Source organism: Papio anubis, chromosome 5 (assembly GCF_008728515.1).
Source record: "Papio anubis isolate 15944 chromosome 5, Panubis1.0, whole genome shotgun sequence".
NCBI classification, from domain to species: Eukaryota; Metazoa; Chordata; class Mammalia; order Primates; family Cercopithecidae; genus Papio; species Papio anubis.
Genome location: NC_044980.1, coordinates 168783234 through 168805456, shown reverse-complemented (window position 1 = coordinate 168805456; position 22223 = coordinate 168783234). Strand labels below are relative to the sequence as shown.

At 48.0% G+C, this 22223-nt stretch overlaps 1 protein-coding gene across 1 annotated transcript in view; it reads right to left on the bottom strand.

The window, feature by feature from the left end:
* Positions 1-7: 7 nt before the first annotated feature.
* The window catches only part of FAM153B (family with sequence similarity 153 member B), a 63605-nt gene continuing 41389 nt past the window's right edge, over positions 8-22223 (bottom strand). Inside the window, exons 7-12 of the mRNA XM_031666612.1 lie at positions 14780-14802; positions 7429-7473; positions 6944-6968; positions 2260-2294; positions 1628-1698; positions 8-1539 (exon numbers count right to left, since the gene is read on the bottom strand). Coding sequence (XP_031522472.1) covers positions 1434-1539; positions 1628-1698; positions 2260-2294; positions 6944-6968; positions 7429-7473; positions 14780-14802 — 305 coding nt within the window. The 3' untranslated portion in view covers positions 8-1433. The remainder of the gene's footprint in view (positions 1540-1627; positions 1699-2259; positions 2295-6943; positions 6969-7428; positions 7474-14779; positions 14803-22223) is intronic.

Below are 22223 nucleotides of genomic sequence, written 5' to 3'. Positions count from 1 at the left end.
GCAACACAGACAGAGGTGCAAGAGTCACTGGGGAGGCACAGAGGTGGAGGGAGGAGGGGCTCCCTGGGGTCGTGCAGGTCTCAGAGAGGTCCTCGGGCCCTGGAAGGTGACCTTGGGCCCCTGAGCTCCCCACAATCAGGTCTACTCAGATGCCAAGGCACTGAGGCCTGTGTGCTGCTGTCTGCTGAGGGGTTATCTGTCCACAGAGAGTGTCTGTAAGTGTCATGGAGGAAGAACTGAACCTGGGTGCTCACACAGGCACCTTCAGCGGGCTGGTTCCCCGGAGAGTAAGAGACACAGAAACAGGGGAAATCGAGGATTCCAGGGCCAACAGGCAGAGTCCCATGCCCCTGGGCCCTAAGAGGAGCAGGAGGTCTCATGACACAGGGTGGGGTGGTGACCCTGCCTTGCCACCCAGATCCTCTGTGCCATCCAGACAGAAGAGCTGCACATTGAACATGCATAGCTTCCTGGAGCACGTCATTGGTATTGCCTAATGAGACCTGGTCTTTCTAACATCCCCACTGGACTTCTCTTTGCATTGTAATTTTTAAAATCATGCTTTGGTAAGACATAAATTTCTCACATTCATGTATTCTAGCATAAAAGGGTTACAGAAGACATACATTTTTGAAAGAGTGAAAAACAGTGTATATGTACACACACACACACATTCATACGTGTACCTTATTTCAAGATTGGAAAATATATTTAAAAAACAGAGGTTCCCTGAATCATGCCCTCAACTCCTCCCAAGTGAGCATGGCCCTGAAATGTCTTCAGGGGTTTGTTTTGTTGGCATTTGGAACAGATACAGAACGACTGACGCCCAAGCCAGTGCTCTCTACATATAGAAGTCTTCAACCTCATCTTGAAAAATGGGGCCATGAGGCCACCCCTGACCCCCAGGGCTCCACAGAAGCTGAAGAACCCCTGGGACTGGGCACATTTCAGTGCTTCTTGGATCCTGCTGTGTCCCCTGCTTGATGCCAGGACCTACTGAGTGCCCGCTGGCCTCAATACTGGGCAATACTGGACCGGGTGGGCTGCTTGCTCGGGTGACAAGGAGCCTGGGGATGCTCCATCCCTCTCACACCTTTCCCAGGAGGCCTGAACTGGGGGCGATTCATGGTCAACCCTAGTGTCTCCTCAGGATGAACTAGTGATGCTCCCTGTTAGCCTCAAGGGGCTAGGGGGAACAGAGCTAGGTCCCCCCAAATGAGACGCTGGTGAGCTGAAGTGTCACTGCAGCAAATAACACAGTGCACAGCCCCTGGTTCCTGCACACGGTGGCCCGACCAGCACCTCAGTGTCTCCCTCACTAAGCAGCCTGTGGAGGGCTCAGCCCAGCAGGCTCAGGGGCTGCTATGGAGTGGGTGTCTGTTTCCTGGAGGATGTTCTCAGGGCATCTCTTCACTTACCTTCAGAGGTCTCTAAAATATATTAAAAACATCCCAACAGTTGAGGATATTCCACCGGCTATTCTTGCTGGGATTCCTGGTTTTCTTCTTGGGCTTCCTGGTTTTCTTCCTGGTTTTCCTGATGGGACAACAAGAAAGTGAGCGTAGCCATGAAGAACACGGGCACGTGTCTGCTTCCCTCATCATTCTGCCCGCCACACACTCACTCTTCCTCTTCCACTTCTGTTTTTTCTGTTGCTGCTTCTGCAGGTGCAGAGGAAGGACTTGCTGACACCTGTGAGAAAGAGAACAGTTGCGTATGTCCAGAGCCATAGTGCAGGAAAAAGTCCCTGTATCTGGGAAGGGGGTGCCCAGAGCAGACCCAGATGTCACTGGGAGTCCATCCAGCACAGTGGGGTCCAGCTCATCCGACCCCAGCCCAGCCCCCTCCCTGGACCCTGAAGGGTTATTCAGCAAGATTCAAAGCTGCAGCTTGGGGGCCAGTAAACAGAACCCAATCTCACCAGGTGTGGACAGGGAGGGCTGGGCAGGGGTTTTATTGACACTGGAGACCCGAGGTAAACAGGGCAATGCCAAGGCAGGGCAGGAGGGCTGGGGAGGGATTTTTATCAACACTGAAGACCCGAGGTAAACAGGGCAATGCCAAGGCAGCAGGCAGGAGGGCTGGGGAGGGACTGTATTGACACTGAAGACCCAAGGACCTTGACTGTGGGATGAGACCAGGTCCTTCAGGAGAACAATCACAAGAGAGGGGAAGAGGGAGAAAGGACCGAGGCTACAAAAGGAGCTCATGAGTCAGAAAGAGGATAAGAGGCATATAAGAGGGAGATCAGTACCTCTGGTGGCTGCCTGTAATGGTGGAGTCTTCCAGTTCACAGGAAACAGAAGCATCAGGTATCTAGGAGGGAGCGGCCCGGTGATGGGGAGGCCATAAGAGGAGAGTTAGGCTGAGAGGGAGACCCACTCAGACTCCCGCTGTCCACTTGGGGCTGTGGAGCCAAGGAGCCTCTGATGTAGCATTTCTGGAACTTTTCCACAGCCTGTATTATTTCCTCTGTGCTATGAGGGAGGGACCTCTGACTTTCCACACACTTTCCCAGCCCTCACATTCCATAACCCCAGGCCAAGGGGAGGGAAGCCGTGTCATTCTGTTTCTCAAGAGGCGGCCGTAGCCCTCTTCACAGCGTTAATGCATGGCGATGGAATTCCTCCCTCCTCCTCCTGCTTAGGGCCTGATTACCTGTTCCCTCATGAATCCCATTTCCTTCCTCCTTGTGGACCTCCGTACCAGTCTACTGTTCTCCAATGGGAACAGCCAGGAAGAGGCCGAGGCTGCACTGCCAGCCTCCGAAGTCAGCTTACACGGTCACCCTGGAGTGCGGCAGCACCTGCCCAGGCCTGGGGTCCCAATGTTGGGAGCCACAATGGGGCTTAATGATGGCCAATGTCCTGGGCCAGTCCAGGCCTGGGGTTGTGTTGGGGGCCCGTGGGGCGTCATGACTGATGTCAGAGGCCACAGGGTGTGTTGGGGCTGTGGGAGGTGAGTGATGACGTCCATCACAGATACAGTGACTGTTCTGTGGAATGACCTTAGAGGCTTGGAAAATATTCAGCCCTCAAAGAGAATCCCACCAGCTTCACAGATATTTGGAAACGTGGAACCCAGAATTCAAGGTAAAGCCCCTTGTCGGTTGGCACCCCAATCTGCCGAGGTGAGGTCAGCAGTTGTCAGCACAGAAATGAGGGGGCCTCCCAGGGTTTGCCTGAGCTGTGGGAAGACTAGGTGGGAGGGCACCTGGCAGGCCTGACACAGAGAACAAGCTGGGCCTTACTGGAGTGTGGGGAGCAGGACAAGGCTGTTGGGCCAGGAGGGTGTCACAAGACAAGTGACCCCTGTGGTGGCTGCCCAGAGGCTCTGCCCTGGGCCCAGTGGATTCCAGGGACCAGGCTACAGGGAGGGCGAGAGCCACTGCCTACAGCAACAGGCAGCCCCTCCACACATATCCCCAAGGATTCCTGCCAGCCACAGAGGGCCTTGAGCCGCAGCTGGACTCGGGCCTCTCCAATGTAAGAAAGCCAATGTAGGTTTCATTCAAAGCCCGCAGATTTGGGATTGGATGGGATTGGGTGAGGGGTGGAGGCCAAAACTGTGCTCAGTCAAATTAATGTCCGCCCTGAGGACTCCCAGGATGCACGGCCACCGCACTTGGGGAGATCCCAGAGGAAGGACTCCTGGCCATCCACCCAGGGGAGCACCCTTGGGGAGCAGTAGCAGGCTGGCTGGCTGAGGGGACAGGGCGGGGGAGAGGTACTGTGCGGAGTCCGAGTGTAGAGAGAGGTGGAGGCTCCTTTCAGCTCCTGGCACACGTATGAAGGACTTTGTCATCAGGATCACGTAGCACCTGTGAGGGGCTGTGTCCCCTGACACTCAACGTTACACCTGCACACTCATCCTGTCATCTCCATTCACAACAAAACGCTGCCTCATCAAACCCAGGGCTCTGGTGCTTGCTGTGGCAAAGGCAGGAATGATCTGGTCTTTGCAAAATGTAATCTTTAAACACCAGAGCAGGAAAGGATGGTGACAAACACAACTCGCACAAAGCGCATGAGGACAAAACTCTTACGACTTTCTCATGAAGATACAAAAATTCCCAAGTCAGACTTCTACACCTATTTCCTTTCATATTTAGTCACTTCGCTGATCCAACCCCAGGCTCCAAAACAAGTGTCACCCAATCCTCAAGAACCCTCCTCACTGGTCAGCCCTGGAGTGTCGGTCCCTACCTGACCAGTCTATTTCCCCCTGGATGGATCCAGAGGTGGTGCCCATGAGCCCAAGTACAGAGTCACAAACGTTGGCACTACTGCTCAGTCAACGGTGATTCTCCCTGGGCTCTGTGAACTCAGGGGCCGTTAGGAAGGCCCTGGTCACAGTTGTGAAGCCTTCAGGTGAGACAGAGAACCTGAATAATCCCTTTCAACTGTTCACCGACACTGGCTCAGAGCATCTCTTACCTCCAATCTGAGAACCCGAGATTCCAGCCTTGTTGCGCATGCACTGAGTCAGGTGAGTGCAGTGAACAGAATCTGGGCCAGACTCACAGCAGCTGCTTCCCAGGTGATTCAGGGAGAATGGAGATGCTCTCTTAAGAGTAGACATTTGGCAACTGGGAACTTATAGTATGGCTCTTGTGAGGAGGTTATGAATTTTTCATTTATTTAAACACGAATGGGCACATATGCCACGGAGGACCACACTGGAATGCACAGGTCTAAACCCAAAGGTGAGGGAGATGTGACTCTCCCCCCTGCTGATTCCTGGCAGAGTGGTTTGCTCTGATCTGATCATTCATGGATGGGTACTTCAGGGGCACAGGAACAAGCTCCAGGTGCCCTGTGAAGTGCAGGGATGCCACAACAAGAATAAAAACGCCTGGTCCAGCAGAGGAGGACTTGTAAACAGAAAGAAGCATCTTCTGCAGGAGAAAAGCTGAACCAAGGCAGCCAGAGTAGAGATGAGGGGAAATTTCAGTGACTTCAGGAGCCCCCCTATTCTCCTGTGACCTTGGATCAGAACCCACTCAGGTTTCTAGATTACCATGAGAAACAATAGATTGAAGAAGATGAGCAGGAAGCCTTTTCACACTGGTGCTGGATCTCAGCAAAGGGTTGGAAGCACTGGAACATTACTGGGGCCCAAGATGGGCTGCCTAGGGCTGAGCTTTGGGATGAGAAGGAACGAGCGGGGGACATAGTCCTTGCCCTCCCAGTGACCAGCCCCGGCCAGGATTCCTCCACACATAAGTAAAACAAAACAGAGTTTGAGACTAATACTTCCAAGACTATCTCAGAGAAACAGGCGAACTGATGTCTCATGGGTCACACGCGAGAGGTGCAAGGACCACCTGGACTCAGGAGCAGCCCCACTCCCTTTGCTGAGCTCACCTTGCACTGAGACAGGGTCCCTTCCTCACCTTCCCTGCAACTAGTGTGGGGCAGCCATCCTGCCTGAAAGCTGACACTCCCTTCAGTCACGGATTCTGGGCCAAATCACACTTGGCTAACAGCAACTACACGAGGACCAGCTGTCAGGCCAGCCCAGAAGCAGGTGAAAAGCAAGAGCTGATCTCCGTCCCAGCCAGAGAGACCAGGCCTAGGAACTACTCTGTGTCTGGCCTGACCCTGAAGTCCATCCCTGCCGATCATGTCCTCTCTGGGCCACATTGGCTATTTCGGGAACTCCTGTTCTGTGCCTCTCATTTCTGGTGGTGCCATTGCCATCAACATACAGGAAATAGAAGACAAGAAACAACAAAGTAGCTTCTCTCTTCAGGCTCTCAGGAAGACGGGCCAGACAGTGCTAACGCCAGCTATGAAATCGGAGCTCGACCCGTTCTCCCTCAGCTGGAATATGAACATCCCGGCCACGCCCAGGTCATGATGAAGAACTGACTTCCTGATGTTGCACCTCGGCTTCCCCCCATGGCTCTGCTGCCCTCATGCCTTCCTTCTGCTCCTCCAAATCATGTTCCTTTTCAGGCCCAGGCCAAGGCTGTACCTGCTCTCTCTCTCACAGAGCCCACTGGGCAGCTGTCTGGGTATTCTTAGAACCTCAGTGTTGGTAACGCTGATTTGTGTCTTTGATCACACACAGCAGAAGGCCCCGAATACCACACACACAAAAAAACTGTATTCTAAAGATTAGAGATAACCAGGGGAATTGGGTTATGAGGAGATAGTTTCTGAGGTTAACGAGGGACATTTTAAAATCACACCAGCCTCATTTTTTTCAAATGTGGGTTAAGTATGGACACCTACAGAGCAGTCAAATTCAACTCACATACAACGTATTTCCACCAAAGGCAGGCTCCCAAAAGAAACTCAGTCCAGAACTGGGTTAATTTTATTTTCATATGACCTTAAGCCAACCACCTTGACTTGTTTTTTGCAAAGGCCTTCAGGAGCAAACAAAAACCTTTGTCCACGGTGGGTTCAATGGGGACGTCCTGGAGCCTCTGCTGTCCCACAGCCACATTTGTCTCTCCCCACCTCGTAATGCATGAGTCACCCTCCATCCTCCTAGGAAGGCAAGTGCTCCCCCTGCCACTCACACCCTAGGGCAAGCCCTTTGGTTACCTTTTCATGATGCTGTGTTTCCTGAGCACAGAACACGGAAACCAGGAGGAGGCTGCATGATAGAGGCTGAGCCTCTACATGACCTTGACATTATGTATTTTGGACACTCAAGAGTTACACCACATGAATTCAAAAAGACACGCAGCAACTGAATGTGCACAACCTCACCCCATCCTCAGAGAACGCAGTTGCTCCCAGGGACCGCAGAATGTGACCATCATGCTCTATGTGGTACAAGCATTTCTCCCATCACAGCCTAGGTCCTCATTCATGAGAGGAAGCTCCACTCAGGCTGCCTGTCTACAAGAAGGCCAGCGAGGCAGTGGCACATTCCTCATCATCTGGGTGACTCATCAGTGTGAGAGCGGCTCCGCAATACATACCCTTTTGTGGAACTCCCGACGATTTCTGTAATGACAGAAAATAAATTGCTATGAGCATAGACCATGCTGTGTCCTGTGTGCACAGGACTTTTCTTCACTTAGTGACGTTAGAAAACAAGATGAAAACCAGTGTTCAAAGGAACCCAAAAGAAGAACAGAAGAAATTGACTCATACTAAAGACACACATTTTTCTCAGAGGATGTTTCCTCTCAAGTCCATGTTGGCTGGCAAGTAAGTGATTTTGTTCCAAAGAGAGAACAAAATTGGTAAGCCTCACTGCCCCACAATGTGTGACTGATGCTGTCATTTTCTCCCACTGTCTTAAATCAAGCTTCATTGGGGACAGACTCTCACAATTCCCCCCAAGGTCATTGTGTAACTAATCTAAGATATATATTGTCAGATTCTCATATCTTAATTTAATCCAAATAAAATAAAGCTAAGAAAGCAACAGTTTTTCTCAGAGAAATGCAGGTGGCCTGACCTTCACATCCTCTGGGTCCTCCTCCTCTCCCTTGTCACTGGACCGCTCCTGTAGTAGATGCTCTGGAAGAATTAGGAGGATACAGAGTGACTGTCAGCACCTTGGTGGTGTTGCTCATGAACAATTCAGTAACATTACTTGAGGTGGGTGTGGGAGGAGGATAGCAGAACAGGAGAGAGGCAGGGAAGAAAGGGAATCAGGGCCTTTGGCTTTCTAGCTCCAGGCCACCTCCTAAACATGAAATAGCCAATTTTAAACAGGGCACACCAGGCAGTGCAAACTGTGCGTCCCTGGCAGCCTCTTAGGGCTCCTCCCTCCTAATCTGACCTGAGCTAATGTGCCCTCTTATTGATCCCTGCCAAAGTCATTTCCTCCTCAGAATCCACATGTGTTGCTGCTCTGCATATTATCCCTTTTAGAAGATTTTGTACTGAATAAGAAGAAAGCTTTCATTAAAGAGATTTAATTCTAGCCAAAAGATTTCATTAACTAACTTTCTGTTATAAGGCGATTAAACCAAGATTTGAAAATACTCAATTATCCTGCCATTTAACGATGACCCCTACTTAGCCTGTGATATTTGTCCTTCCACTCTTCTTTTTCAACATGATGTGTACGCACCATGGAGTGCACTGCTCCTCATGCTCACACTGACTCCAGCACGGGGACAGCCTGTCATGGGGAGCAGCGAGGGGGGCGGGGAGCGGGCACTGACCCTCTCCAGCCCAGCTCTGCAGGAGATTCCAGCAGGGAAAGTGGGTGCCAGGCTAACACCCAGGTTGATCCTTGAGATTTTATTGGATGCTATATCTTGGGATTGGGTTCCTCTGAATTTCTAAGACTTGCGGTGATTATCTCATTAAACCTGTGAAATATCCATGATTATTGTCGCATTTGAACAGGAGCTGAGGACCCCATCACTGCTGTAGATCAAAAGCCTGTGGACTGCAAGTGTTTTGCATTGTGTGATCCTGGGGCCCACTGTGCAATGTGCCTGCTCAAGAGCCAGCCCTGGGTGAGCTGACTATTGACACCATCCAGTCATGATGGTGTTTCAGGATCTGAATGAGTTTTCCATTCTCCCACATGCACACACAAGTGCTGGAGGACAACTTGGCCTGGCAAGGAAGAGCCCATACTAGGGCTTTGCTTGAGCAGGAATTCAGTGTAGTGGCTCATGGCATTGGCAGCCCTGTATTCCAGTTCACATGTGCACTCTTCCATTTAAAGACAGAGCTTGGGAGGTCGTCTCTGCACCATGTCCATCTGAGGACTGGGGATAGTGAACTTATGTTCAGGTACAGCTGTGCTGGGGAGGATGAATGGGTTGATATATGTAAACTGTGCAGTGGTGATGGAAATTTTCTTGAACATTGATCCTTGTGTTGTGCTTTGAACATGGGAGTATGTTTTCTGGGGAAATGTATACACACTCCCAAAGACATCCACAATCATTCCATACACACTCTCTCCCTGTCCCTCCCAACCCTGATGAACCACCCCACCTGACATGACACTGCTGCATCCAGGGATGACAGTACTGTGGTTACAGTTGTTTACTGGACTGCTAGTATTTTTTGAAACCAAACTTTCCAAATCTAATTTCTGGCAGAAAGCTCAAACCAGAGTGGCTCTTGAGCAAAAGCAGGCAAAACAGTGTCATCTTTGCAACACTAAGATTTTGAACGTAAACAGAGAGGTGATCCCAGAATACGTACCGTTTGCCAGTGTGGCTGGGTCCACCTGCATCTAGAGAAAAACAAAACACTATGAGGGTCAGACCAGGCTGTGTCCTGTGTGCACAGGCCTTTTCTTGACTTGTTGATATTAAAAAAACAGATGGTAAATAGTGGTTGAGACAATGGCCCTGATATCTAGAAGACATTCGTGGAAAGGCACGAGATTTTTGTGCAAGATTTTCAATTGTTTTTATTTGACAATTCCAAATACTTCTTAAAAAGGCATTTCTCTTGAGGAAAATGCCTGCTGACACACAGTGTGTAAATGTGGATGCCATCTGAAACCATTTTTTAGTGGATAATGAACTCTGACATTTGCCCACCAAGAAATTCTTGTCAGTCACCTATCGCGTACATGGTAAGATGCGTACATCTTAGTTCAATTGAAACAGAGAGAAACCGAGAGAAATTCAATTTCCATTTCAGAGGAAATAAGATGACTTTACCATGTGAACCCCTGTGGCTTCCTCCGAGGATGTCTGCCTGGGCACAGCCTCCTCCAGGTCTTCCAGGTCACCTAGGAAACAGAGTCATTATAAGCACATGAGCTCCACTGAGTGAATCCCTCAGGTGATCTTGTAGCTGTGGATACGGGGCTGGCGTGTGTGGAAAGGTGTGTTCACAGCACAGACTCTGCTGCTGCTGGTCCCTCCTCCATGGTGGTGAGGGAAGACAAATGGTGAAGGAAGGCATCAGGAAGGCCACAGAAGACAGCTAAGGCAACCTCTTCAACATGAAATAATCCATCTCAAACAGGGCACACCACATAGTGTTTCCCTGTAGCAACTCAGGGCTCCTCCTTCTTAATCTGACCTAACTTGTCCTCCCTTCTTTATCCCTTGAGGTCATTTCCTCCCCAGGAGCCACATGTACTGCTGCTGTGCTTTTGTTCCTCCTAGAACTTTTTTGTTTTTCTTTTTTTTAAGACCGAGTATCACTCCTTGTGTGCCCAGTGCTTTGGACATGCACAAAAAGCGATCTCAAAGACTACTCACAATCACTGCCTCATGGGTTCAAGTGACTCTGCTGCCTCCATATCTCCCGAATACCTGGGATGACACGACTGCACACCTTTCATGTAAGGGACACCACTTCCTGCAGAGACTACAGGAGAGGTGAGTTTCATACATGTCTGGTACCAATCTGGTCTCAGACTGTTTGTTTATACCAAACTGCCTACAACCTCATTTCTGTTAGGAAGCTCCAGAGAAACTCTCCAGCAAATGCAGGGTAAAAAGTGCCACCTTTCTGAAAAACTAAGATATTTCCTTAGCAAAAAACTAATCCCTGGGGTGTGGGGGCCAAGATGAGGGAGAGCATTAGTATAAAGACCTAATGCACACGGGGCTAAAAACCTAGATGAGGGGTTGATAGGTGCAACAAACAAATGTGACATATTTATACCTATATAACAAACCTGCACGTTCCACACATGCAGCCCAGAATTTCAAGCAAATTAAAATCAATTAAAAAAAAACCCGAAAACACATACCTTCTTCCTCAAAGTGTACTCTTTCCTGCAATTAAAGAAAAGAAAAACATGATGAGAGTCAGACCACACTGTGTCCTCTGTGCACAGGTCTTTTCTGCATTGTTGACATGAGAAAACCCAATGGAAATAGTGAAAATAGTCAACACGAGGGTCCCAAAATAAAGCCTATCGGACACGTGGAAAGGCACAAGTTTTTTTGGGCATGATTTTTGAGTTTATTTTCACTGCATGTTCATCACTATTTTCAAGAAGAAAGCACTTCTACTATGGCAAATGCTTACCGCCGTAGAGTTTTTAAGTGAACCTGCCATCTATAAATGCCATCTTGAATTCATTCTTGCTGGTAATAAACTCACTTTACAGTTGCCCACCAAGACACTCTGTAAGTCATCTATAATGTACATGGTAAGATTACCGTCTCTTATCTCAATTTATATAGAAACGAAGAGAAATAAAATTCCCACCTCAGACAAACCAAAAACACTTTACCTTCAATGAGTAAGGGAACCTCTCAGATGGTACCTTGAGCAGATGCTCGCACAACAAGCCTTCGTCGCTCTCTAGGAAACACAGAGTCGTTGTCAGCACACTGGATGCGCTGAAGGAATCCGTCAGGCAGACTCGGGCACGAAAAACACGGGGCTGGCCCATGTAGACAAGGGGGGGTTAACTGCAAAAATGGACCTCCTGCCAGAACATCCTCCTTGGTGATGAAGAAAGGTCAGTGAGACCATCACGAAAGCCATGGAAGACAGAGCCTTGGCAGCACACACACGCACTGCCGATGCCGTGACAGTGTCTCATCCTTCCCCTATGCATTTTGAGGCCTGGGAAATTTCCACTTTTCTGGTGAAATGTGACAATGTCATTTGTCTTTCCTGGGTCTACATATGCTTCTCTTGCATTTTCCATCCATTTTGTTGAACTTCTGACATAATTTTCGTAAAACATACAAAATGTATTATTGTAATCATTCAGTGCACACTTCAGGAGAAGACACGAGCAGAACCGCAGGAGCAGAGAAGAGAAAACCTCACTGTGTGAGGAGCCCACGCTCTTCTCCCCTGACCCTGGATTACAACCCACCCAGGCACCTGGGTAAGTGTGGGAACCCACAGACTATAGAAAATGAGCAGAAAGCCTTTGCACACTTGTGCTAGATCTCAGAACAGGAATGCAGGCATCGGAACATCACGGGGCCCAACATGGACTGCCCAGGGCTGGGCTCTGGGCTGAGAAAGAATGAGGAGGACACAGTCCCTGCCCTCCCGGTGACCAGCCATGGCCAGGATTCCTCCACCTATGAGTAGGAGACTACAGACTTTGGGACTGATGATTGCAAGTCTGTCCCAGAGAAACAGAGAAACTGATCTCCTATGGGTCACACGGGAAAGCTGCGAGGACCACCTAAACTCCAGAGCAGCCCCTCTCCCTTTGCTGAGCTCAGCTGCCTTAGAGCAGGGTCCCCTCCTCACCTCCTGTGACACTAGCATTGGGCAGCTGCCCTCTCTGGGAGCTGAGGCTCCCTCCAGTAAAACGGAACTCTGGGCCAGGCCACTCTGGGCCAATAGCAGCTACACAAAGACCAGCTGTCCGGCGACTCCCAGAAGCTGATTGTTCCAGCCACAGGGAGATCAAGCGTGGCAACTACTCCGTGTCTGACCTGACCCTCCAGTCTGTCCCTGCTGATCATGTTCTCTCTGGGCTAAGTCGAACATTTCAGGCACTCACTCCTGTTCTCTGTCTCTCACTAATTCCTGGTGGTGCCTTTGCCATCAATACACAGGGAGATGGAGAAGACAAGAAACAAGAAAGTAGCGCCTCTGTCCAGGGTTTTAGGAAGATGGGCAATGTTCAGGCCAGCCACGAAGTCAGAGCTCAACTCCTCCTTCAGATGAGGCGTGAACGTTCCGGCCGCGCCCAGGTGATGATGTGGAACTGACTCTGCTGATGCTGCACCTTGGCTTCCCCATGGCTCTGCTGCCCTCATGCCTTCCTTCTGCTCCTCCAAATCATGTTCCTCTGCAGGCCCAGGCCAAGGCTGTACCTGCTCTCTCTCTCATAGAGCCCACTGGGCAGCTGTCTGTGAATTCTTAGAACCTCAACGTGGGTAACACTGATTTGTACCTTCAATCAGTCAGCAGAAAGCCCCCTGAGTAGCCACAAAAAACTATATTCGAGACAATAAAGATGACTAGGGGAATTGGATTATGAGGATACAGTTTCTGAGGTTAGTGAGGGACATTTTAAAATCACAACAGCCTGATTGTTTTAAAATGTGGGATAAGTATTTATACCTACAGAGCAATCAAATTTGATTTATACACAGTAAGTTTCCACCAAATGCATACTCCAAGAAAAAACTCAGGCTATAATATGGTTCCATTTATATTCCGATTCACCAAAACCAGCTGCATCCACTTGTTTTTTTTCAAAAGCCTTCAGGAGCACACAACCAACCTTTGTCAACAGTCGGTTCAATGGGGACATCATGGAGCCTCTGCGGTACCACAGCCGAGTTTGTTTTTCCCCATCTGTAATGCATGAGCCACCCTCCATCCTGCTAGGAAGGCAAGTGCTCACCCTGCCTCTCAGACCCTAGGGCAAACCCCTTGGTTGTCTTTTCTTGTTGCTGTTTCTGAGCCGAGGACACAGAAACCATGACTAGGCTGAGGGATACAAGCCTGAAACCATACATGACCCTGGCATTATCTATTCTGAACCACGTTATCTGATGGTCAATATGAGGCCTCAATGGAGAAAACTGGGGTGATTTCACCCCAACCCCACCTGCAGCCTCCTCTCTTCTCAGTTTCCCAGCAGAACTGGCTGTAACACGAGGCTGCACCAGGGTGTAAATGCACAAGAAGGAGCCCCCCACTCTCCCTGCTCAAGATGGGTCATGGAGGGACACTTCTGAGGGCTTTGGTAGAAGAGACTTGTAAAGGAGGGAAGGGGCTAGAGTGAGGTGTCATGACCTCTCCAATGGCAGGAGGAAATAGAAAGGCCTGTGAAGAGGTGAGGTTTATTAGAAAATAAAGTATAGCAGAGAATTCTGAAGGAAAAAATAAAATGAGCAGAGATCCTGACACAGTTCTGTTCTATGGGTGCCCAGTGAGAATTTCCTGGGTGTGGACAGGATTTCTTTTAGGTTAATTAAAGTGTCCTGTGCAAGAAATAAACTGCACACACTGGAAACTTACAAGCTGATTTTTTCATGTGCCTGTAATAGGACCACAACGGTGACGGAAATCTCTGTTGAGAATGTGGACACTAGTAAATCTGGGGATATGTGGTACGGAAACCCAAACACACACACCCAGACACACTGACCGTAGCACCGCATGAATTCACAAAGACAAGGCCGCCCTTGCACAGGATCACCCACTGGGGTGCTGGAGTGCTTCAGGGGCTGCAGTCTTGGCCACTGTTTCTTATCTAGAAAAATCATTTCTCCCATCACAGCCCTGGAGTCCCCATTCATGAGGAGGAAGCTCAGCAGCTCAGCTGCCTGTCTGCTGGGAGAAGCCAGGCAGTGGCACATTCCTCATCATCTGGGTGACTCACCAGCCAGAGGCGGCTCCATGATACATGCCTCCGGTGGAACTCCGGCGATTTCTGTAATGGCAGAAAGTAAATTGCTATGAGCATCAGACTATGCTGTTTCCTGTGAGCACAGGACTTTTCCTCACTTAGTGACATTAGAAAACAAGATGAAAACCAGTGTTCAAAGGAACCCAAAAGAGGAACAGAAGAAATCAACTCATACTAAACACACAAATTTTTCTCAGAGGGATGTTTCCTCTCAAGTCCATGATAGTGGCAAATGGCTTGACTTTTGTTCCAGAGAGAACAAAGTGGTAAAGATGAGGCTCACTGCCCTGATAATGTGACTGATGCTGTCATTTTCTCCCAGTCTTCAATCAAGCCTCAGTGGGGACAGACTCTCACAATTCTCCCCAAGGACATTCTGTCACTAATCTAAGATATACATGGTCAGATTCTCATATCTTAATTTAATCCCATGAATAAAGCTAAAGAAAGCAGTTTTTTCTCAAAATCCAGGTGGCCCCTGACCTTCACATCCTCTGGGTCCTCCTCCTCTCCCTTGTCACTGGACCTCCTGTAGTGTATCAGTCAGAGCTAGGAGGATACAGAGTGACCGTCAGCACCATGGTGGTGTTGTTCATGAACAATTCAGTAACATTGCTTAAGAGGGTGTTGGGGAGGTGCTTAGGCACAGGAGGCGCGGGGAAGAGAGAATCAGGGCCTTTGGGTTTCTACCTACAGGCCACCTCGTAAACACGAAATAGCCAGTCTCAAACAGGACACACCACGCAGTGCAGGCTGTGTTTCCATGGCAGCCTCTTAGGGCTCCTCCTTCCTAATCACACCTGAGCCCCAACTTGCCCTCTTATTGATCCTGCCAAAGTCATTTCCTCCTGAAATCCTGCATGTGCTTTGCTGCTCACCGTATATCATCCCTTCTAGAATATTTTGTAGTGTATAGAAACAGCCTTTCTTTATGCTTGGAGATTTAGTCCCCAGTCAAGTTTGCATTACTTTCTGTTACAGGTAGATAAACCAGAGATTGCCAAGAAAATACTCAATTATCCTGCCATTTCCATTATTCTACTTAGCATGTGATATTTGTCCTTCCACTCTTCCTTTTCAACATGATGTGTGTGCACCACGGAGTGCACTGCTCCTCATGCTCACACTGACTGTAGCATTGGGACAGTCTGTCATAGGGAAAAGCAAGGGGTGGGGTACTGACCCTCTCAGCCCAGCTATGGGAGATTCAGCAGGGAAAGTGGGTGCCAGGCTAACACCCAGGTTGATCCTTGAGATTTTATTGGATGCTATGTCTTGGGATTGGGTTCCACTGAATTTCTAAGACTTGCGGTGATTATTTCATTAAATACAATAGAATATCCCACTGATTATTGTCTGCATTTGAACAGGAGCTGAGGAATGACCTCACTGCTGTAGATCAAAAGCCTGTGGACTCTGTGTGTTTACGTGTAATGATCACACTGAAGCCCACTGTGCAAGTATGCACACTCAAGCTAATCCTGGGTAGAGGCTGACCATTGACACCATCAGTCATGATAGTGTTTGGGATCTGAATAGGTTTTCATTCTCCCACATGCACACACAAGTGCTGGAATAACTTGGCCTAGCAAGAAATTATACTAGGGCTTTGTGACAAACTCAGTGTAGTGGCTCATGGCATTAACCTTCCACTCATTCCCGACTTCACATGTGCCTCTTCCATTTAAAGACCAAGAGCTTGGGAAATTCGTCTCTGCCATGTCCATCTGAGGACTGGGGATAGTGAACTTATGTTCAGGTACAGCTGTGCTGGAGGATGAATGGGTTGATATATGTAAACTGTGCAGTGGTGATGGAAATTTTCTTGAACATTAATCCTTGTCTTGTGCTCTGAACATGGAGCATATTATCTGGGGAAATGCACACACACTTCCAAAGACATCCACATCATTCCATATAGACTCTCTCCTCTATCCCTCCCAACCCTGATGTACTACCCCACCTTACAGGATACTTCTGCTTCCAAGGATGACAGTAGCATGGTTAGAGTTGTTTACTGGACTCTTAGTAGTTTTTATACCAAACTTCCCAAATCTAATTTCTGGCAGAAAGCTCAAACCAGAATGGCTCTTGAGCAAAAGCAGGCAAAACAGTGTCATCTTTGCAACACTAAGATTTTGAACGTAAACAGAGAGGTGATCCCAGAATACGTACCGTTCGCCAGTGTGGCTGGGTTCACCTGCATCTAGAGAAAAACAAAACACTATGAGGTTCAGACCAGGCTGTGTCCTGTGTGTATGGGCCTTTTGATATTAAAAAAACAGATGGTAAATAGTGGTTGAGACAATGGCCCTGATATCTAGAAGATATTCGTGGAAAGGCACAGATTTTTGTGCAAGATTTTCAATTGTTTTTATTTGATTATTCCAAATACTTCTTAAGAAGAAGGCATTTCTCTTGAGGAAAATGCCTGCTGACACACAGCTTGTAAATGTGAATGCCATCGGAAACCATTTTTTAGTGGATAATGAACTCTGACATTTGCCCACCAAGAAATTCTTGTCAGTCACCTATCGCGTACATGGTAAGATGCGTACATCTTAGTTCAATTGAAACAGAGAGAAACCGAGAGAAATACAATTTCAATTTCAGAGGAAATAAGATGACTGTACCATGTGAACCCCTGTGGCTTCCTCCGAGGATGTCTGCTTGGGCACAGTCTCCTCCAGGTCTTCGAGGTCACCTAGGAAACAGAGTCACTATAAGCACATGAACTCCACTGAGTGAATCCCTCAGGTGATCTTGGAGCTGTGGACACGGGGCTGGCGTGTGTGGAAAGGTGTGTTCACAGCACAGACTCAGCTGCTGCTGGTTCCTCTTCCAGGTGGTGAGGGAAGACAAATGGTGAAGGAAGGCATCAGGAAGGCCACAGAAGACAGAGTCTTAGTTGTCTAGCTAAGGCAACCTCTTCGACATGAAATAACCCATCTCAAACAGGGCACATGACACAGTGTTTCCTGTAGCATCTCAGGGCTCCTCCTTCTTAATTTGACCTGACCTAAATTGTCCTCCCTTCTTTATCCCCTCGAGGTCATTTTCTCCCCAGGATCCACATGTCCTGCTGCCGTGTTTTTGTTCCTCCTAGAACTTTTCTTTTCCTTTTTATTGAGATAGAGTTTCACTCTTGTTGCCCAGGCTGGAGTGCAATGGCGTGATATCGGCCTATCACAACCTCCGCCTCCTAGGTTCAAGTGATTCTGCTGCCTCAGCCTCCTGAATAGCTGGGATTACAGGCATGCGCACCCACTCCCGGATAATTTTGTATTTTTAGGAGAGATGGGTTTCCTCCATGTTGGTCAGTCTGGTCTCAAACTCCTGACCTCCGGTGATCCGCCCTCCTCGGCCTCCCAAATTGCTGGGATTACAGGCATGAGCTACCATGACCGATTAGAACATTTTGTACTAGAAAAAAAAAAGCAACCTTTCTTCAAAGAGGAGACTTAATTCTATCCAAAATATTTTATGTATTCAGTAACCTTTTCTTTTAAAGAAGACTAAACCAAGATTTGAAAATACTCAATTATCCTACCATTTAAAGATGACTCCTACGTGGTCTGTGATATTTGTCCTTCTGCTCTTCCTTTGAACACAATGTGCGTGTGATATGGGGCCTACTGCTGGTCATGCTCACACTGGCTCTAGCACTAGGACAGCCCATCATGGGGGGCAGCAGGTGGGGGCGCTAACCCTCTGTAACCCAGCTCTGTAGAAGATTCCAGTAGAGAAGATGAGTACCAGGATAGCACCCAAGTTTTTCCTTCAGTTCTTATTTGGTGCTGTGTCTTGGGTATGAGTGCTGAACTGCAGCGTATGTAAGGCTTATAAAGATTATCTCATTAAATACAATATAACATGTCTGACAATTTTCTGCTTTTGATCAGGAGATGAGGAAATAACACAGCACTGCAGCCAAAAGCCTGACCTCTCAATGTCTATTTCCCATTTGTGACCACACCAAAGTCCACTATAAAATATACTTATTCCTACGCTGAGTTATGTGAGCATTGCGAGAATCCTATATGAGAGACAGTGTTTGGGATTTCTGAAAGCCATCCAACTTCCATATGTACACCTAGGTGTTAAAACTCTCTGGCATAATGACAAATTATACCAGAACCATGTGATTACTTCCGAGTAGTAGCCCATGGCATCAACCTTCCACTCACTCCTGAGTTCACCTCTACCTTTTCCACTGAAGAGATAAAGAGCTTGGCAAATTCATCTCTGCACTATCTCCATCTGCGTACTGGGGATATTAAACTGACCTTCAGCTACAGCTGTGGTGGAGGATAAATGGGCTGACTGACATAAGGTGTGCAATGGTGATGGAATTTTTATTTACAACACTCATCTTTGTGGTGGGCTGTGCACATGGAAGCATGCTTTCTGGAGAAATGTACAAATCCTCCCAAAGACATTCAAAATCACTATACACAGACTCTCTCTCCTTATACCTGCCCCCCACCTTGATGAACCTCATTGGATTTCATAAAAATGACACTGCAGCTAACAGGGACTATGTAGGATGGTCACCCCTCTTCAGTACACTCTTAGTAATTTCTTCCCAAACGTCGTTTCCAATAGGAAGCTCCAATGAGAGTGGTTCTCCAGAAAAAGCAGGTAAGAAAGTGTCACCTTTCTCAACACTAAGATTTTTCCTTAGCAAAAAGGTGATCCAAGAATACGTACCATTTGTTTCTGTGAATGGCTCTGCCTGCATTTAGAGAAAGAAAACACCATGAGGGTAAGATCATGCTGCCTGTGTACACAAGTCTTTTCTAAACTTGGTGCTACTAGAAAACCCAATGGGAAATTCAGGTGGAGGCAACAGCCACAAAAATAAAGCCTAGGAAACACCTGTAGAAAGGCACCACCTTTTTGTGCAAGATTTCAAAGTTTGGTTTTAAATTCATAATTTTCAAAAAGGGTTTTCTCCTGAAGAAAATGCTGCTGACATAGTTTGTAACTGAAGCTGTCATCTATGAATGCCATCTGGAATCAGTTCTTAGCTGGTAATGAATTCTCATTTTACATTTTCCCACCAAGAAAATATCTAAGTCATCTATAATGTGCATGGTAGTGAGATTTTCCTATCTTTATTCAAGTGAAATTGAAAGAAACTTAGGAAAATGAAATTCCCCTTTCAGGGAAAGAAAGGACAACTTACACTGACAACAGTGAGGATCCTCTCAGTGGATGCCTCATGTGGATATACTGCTCCAAGCTTCTCTTGATGATCTAGGAGACATAGGGTAAGTGTCACCACATGGATTCCACTGAGGGAATCCCTCGGGTTTATTGGGTGGTGTGCACGTGAGGCTGGCATGTGTGAAGAAGGTGGGTTACCCCAGATGGAGTTGCAGGCCCAACCTCCTTGATGGTGAAGGCAGGCAAATGAGACCATGAGGAAAGCAAGGGAAACAGAGCCTTGGGCCTCTAGCTAAGGCAAGCTCATCAATGACACACAGCTGGTCTCAGAGACGGCACACCATACGGGGCAGGCTGTGCTTCCCTACAGCGTCTCAGGTTCCTCCTTCCTAATCTGACCTGAGCGTACTTGCCCTCCCTTTGTGATCCCTTCCGAGGTCATTTCCTGCTCAGGATCCACATGTGCTGCTGCTGTCCATCATCCCTCCTAAAATATTTTGTACTGCATAAAAGCAACCTTTCTTCAAAAAAACTTAACTCTAGCCAAAAAATACTATGACTTCACTGAACCTTTGATTCAAAGAGAACTAAACCAAGATTTGAAAATATTCAATTATCCTACCATTTAAAGAGAACCCGCACTTAGCTTATTTGTCCTTCCACTCTTTCTTTTCAACACAACGTATGTGTCCCTGGAGTCAGCTGCTGCTCATGCTCACACTGACTCCAGCACTAGGACAGCCCATCACGGGGGGCAGTAGGTGGGGGGGCTAACACTAACGCTCTCCAAACTAGCTGTGCAGGAAATCCCATCGAGGTGATGGACACCAGAACACCCCAGTTCTTCCTTGAGTTCTTATTCTGCACTGTGTATTGGATGTGTGGGCTGAATTATGGCATATGGAACATGTGTGGCCATTATATTATTAAACATAGTAGAATATGTCCCTGATTTTTCTGTGCCTTTTTTTTTTTTTTTTTTTCAGATGAAATCTCACTCTGTTGCCAAGGCTAGAGTGCAGTGGCACGATGAAGGCTTACTTGCAGCAAACCACCATGACACATTTATACCTATGTAACAAACCTGCACGTTCTATACATGCATCCCAGAATTTCAAGCAAAATAAAAACAATTAAAAAAGTAAACCCACAACGCATACCTTCTGCCTCAAAGTGTACTCTTTTCTGCAATTAGAAGAAATAAAAACATGATGAGAGTCAGACCACACTGTGTCCTGTGTGCACAGGTCTTTTCTGCATTGTTGACATGAGAAAACCCAATGGAAATAGTGAAAATAGTCAACACGAGGGTCCCCAAATAAAGCCTATCGGACACGTGGAAAGGCACAAGTTTTCTGTGCCTGATTTTCAAGTTTATTTTCACTGCTTGCTCACCATTATTTTCAAGAAGAAAGCACTTCTACTATGGCAAATGCTTACCGTCGTAGAGTTTTTAAGTGAACCTGTCATCTATAAATGCCATCTTGAATTCATTCTTGCTGGTAATAAACTCACTTTACAGTTGCCCACCAAGACATACTCTAGCAAAGTCATCTACTCCGTAGCATGAGTAAGATTAAGTCTCTTATCACAATTTATGTATAGAAGCGAAGAGAAATAAAATTCCCACCTCAGACAAACCAAAAACACTTTACCTTCAATGAGTGAGACATCTCCGAGATGGTACCTCAGGCAGATGCTCCACAACAAGCCTTAAGTGGCTCTCTAGGAAACACAGAGTCGTTGTCAGCACACTGGATCGCTGAAGGGAATCGATCAAGGCAGACTGGAGCCACGAAAACTGCGGGGCTGGCCCATGTAGACAAAGAGTTAACTGCAAAAGCGGACCTCCTGCCAGAACATCCTCCTTGGTGATGAAGAAGGTCAGTGAGACCATCAAGAAGCCATGGAAGACAGGCCTTGGCAGCACACACTGCCGATGCGTGACAGTGTCTCATCAGCCCCTATGCATTTTGAGGCCTGGGAAATTTCCACTTTTCACAGAGGTAGAAATGTGGCCAATGTCATTGTCTTTCATCGTCTACATGTAAAAGCCTCTTGCATTTTCCATCATTTTGTTGGAACTTCACGAGCATGGTCACTGATAAAACATGCAAAATGTATTATTATGTAATCATTCAGTGCACACTTCAGGAGACACGAGCAGGGCATGGGGAGCAGGGAGAGAGAAAACCTCACTTTGTTTGAGGGACCCGGCTCTTCTCCCCTGACCCTGGATTACAGCCCACCCAGGCACCTGTTAAAGTGTAGAGGAACCCACAGACCACACTAGAGAATGAGCAGAGAGAGCACTTGTGCTGAATCTCAGGAACAGAATGCCAGGCATCCCGAGACATCCACGGGGCCCAGCCATGGACTGCCCAGGGCTGGGCTCTGGGCTGAGAATAGGGGAGGACAGTCCCTGCCCTCCCGATTGACCAGCTACATATGGCCAGAGTTCCTCTACCTATGAGTAGGAGACTACAGACTTGGGGACTGGCTGATGATTGCAAGTCTGTCCCCCAGAGAAACAGAGAGCGATCTCCCTGTAGTCCTGCAGGAAGCTAGGGGGACCACCCCTGACTCCCAGAGCAGCCCCTCTCCCTTTGCTGAGCTCAGCCTGCAGAGCAGGGGTCCCCTCCCTCACCTCCATGAGCACTACTTGTTGGGCAGCTGCCCCCTCTCACCAGGAGCTGAGGCTCCCTCCAGTGAACTCTGGGGCCAGGCCACTCTGGGCTAGCAGCTACACAAACCAGCTGTCCGACTCCCAGAGCTGATTGTTCCGAAGCCACAGGGAGATC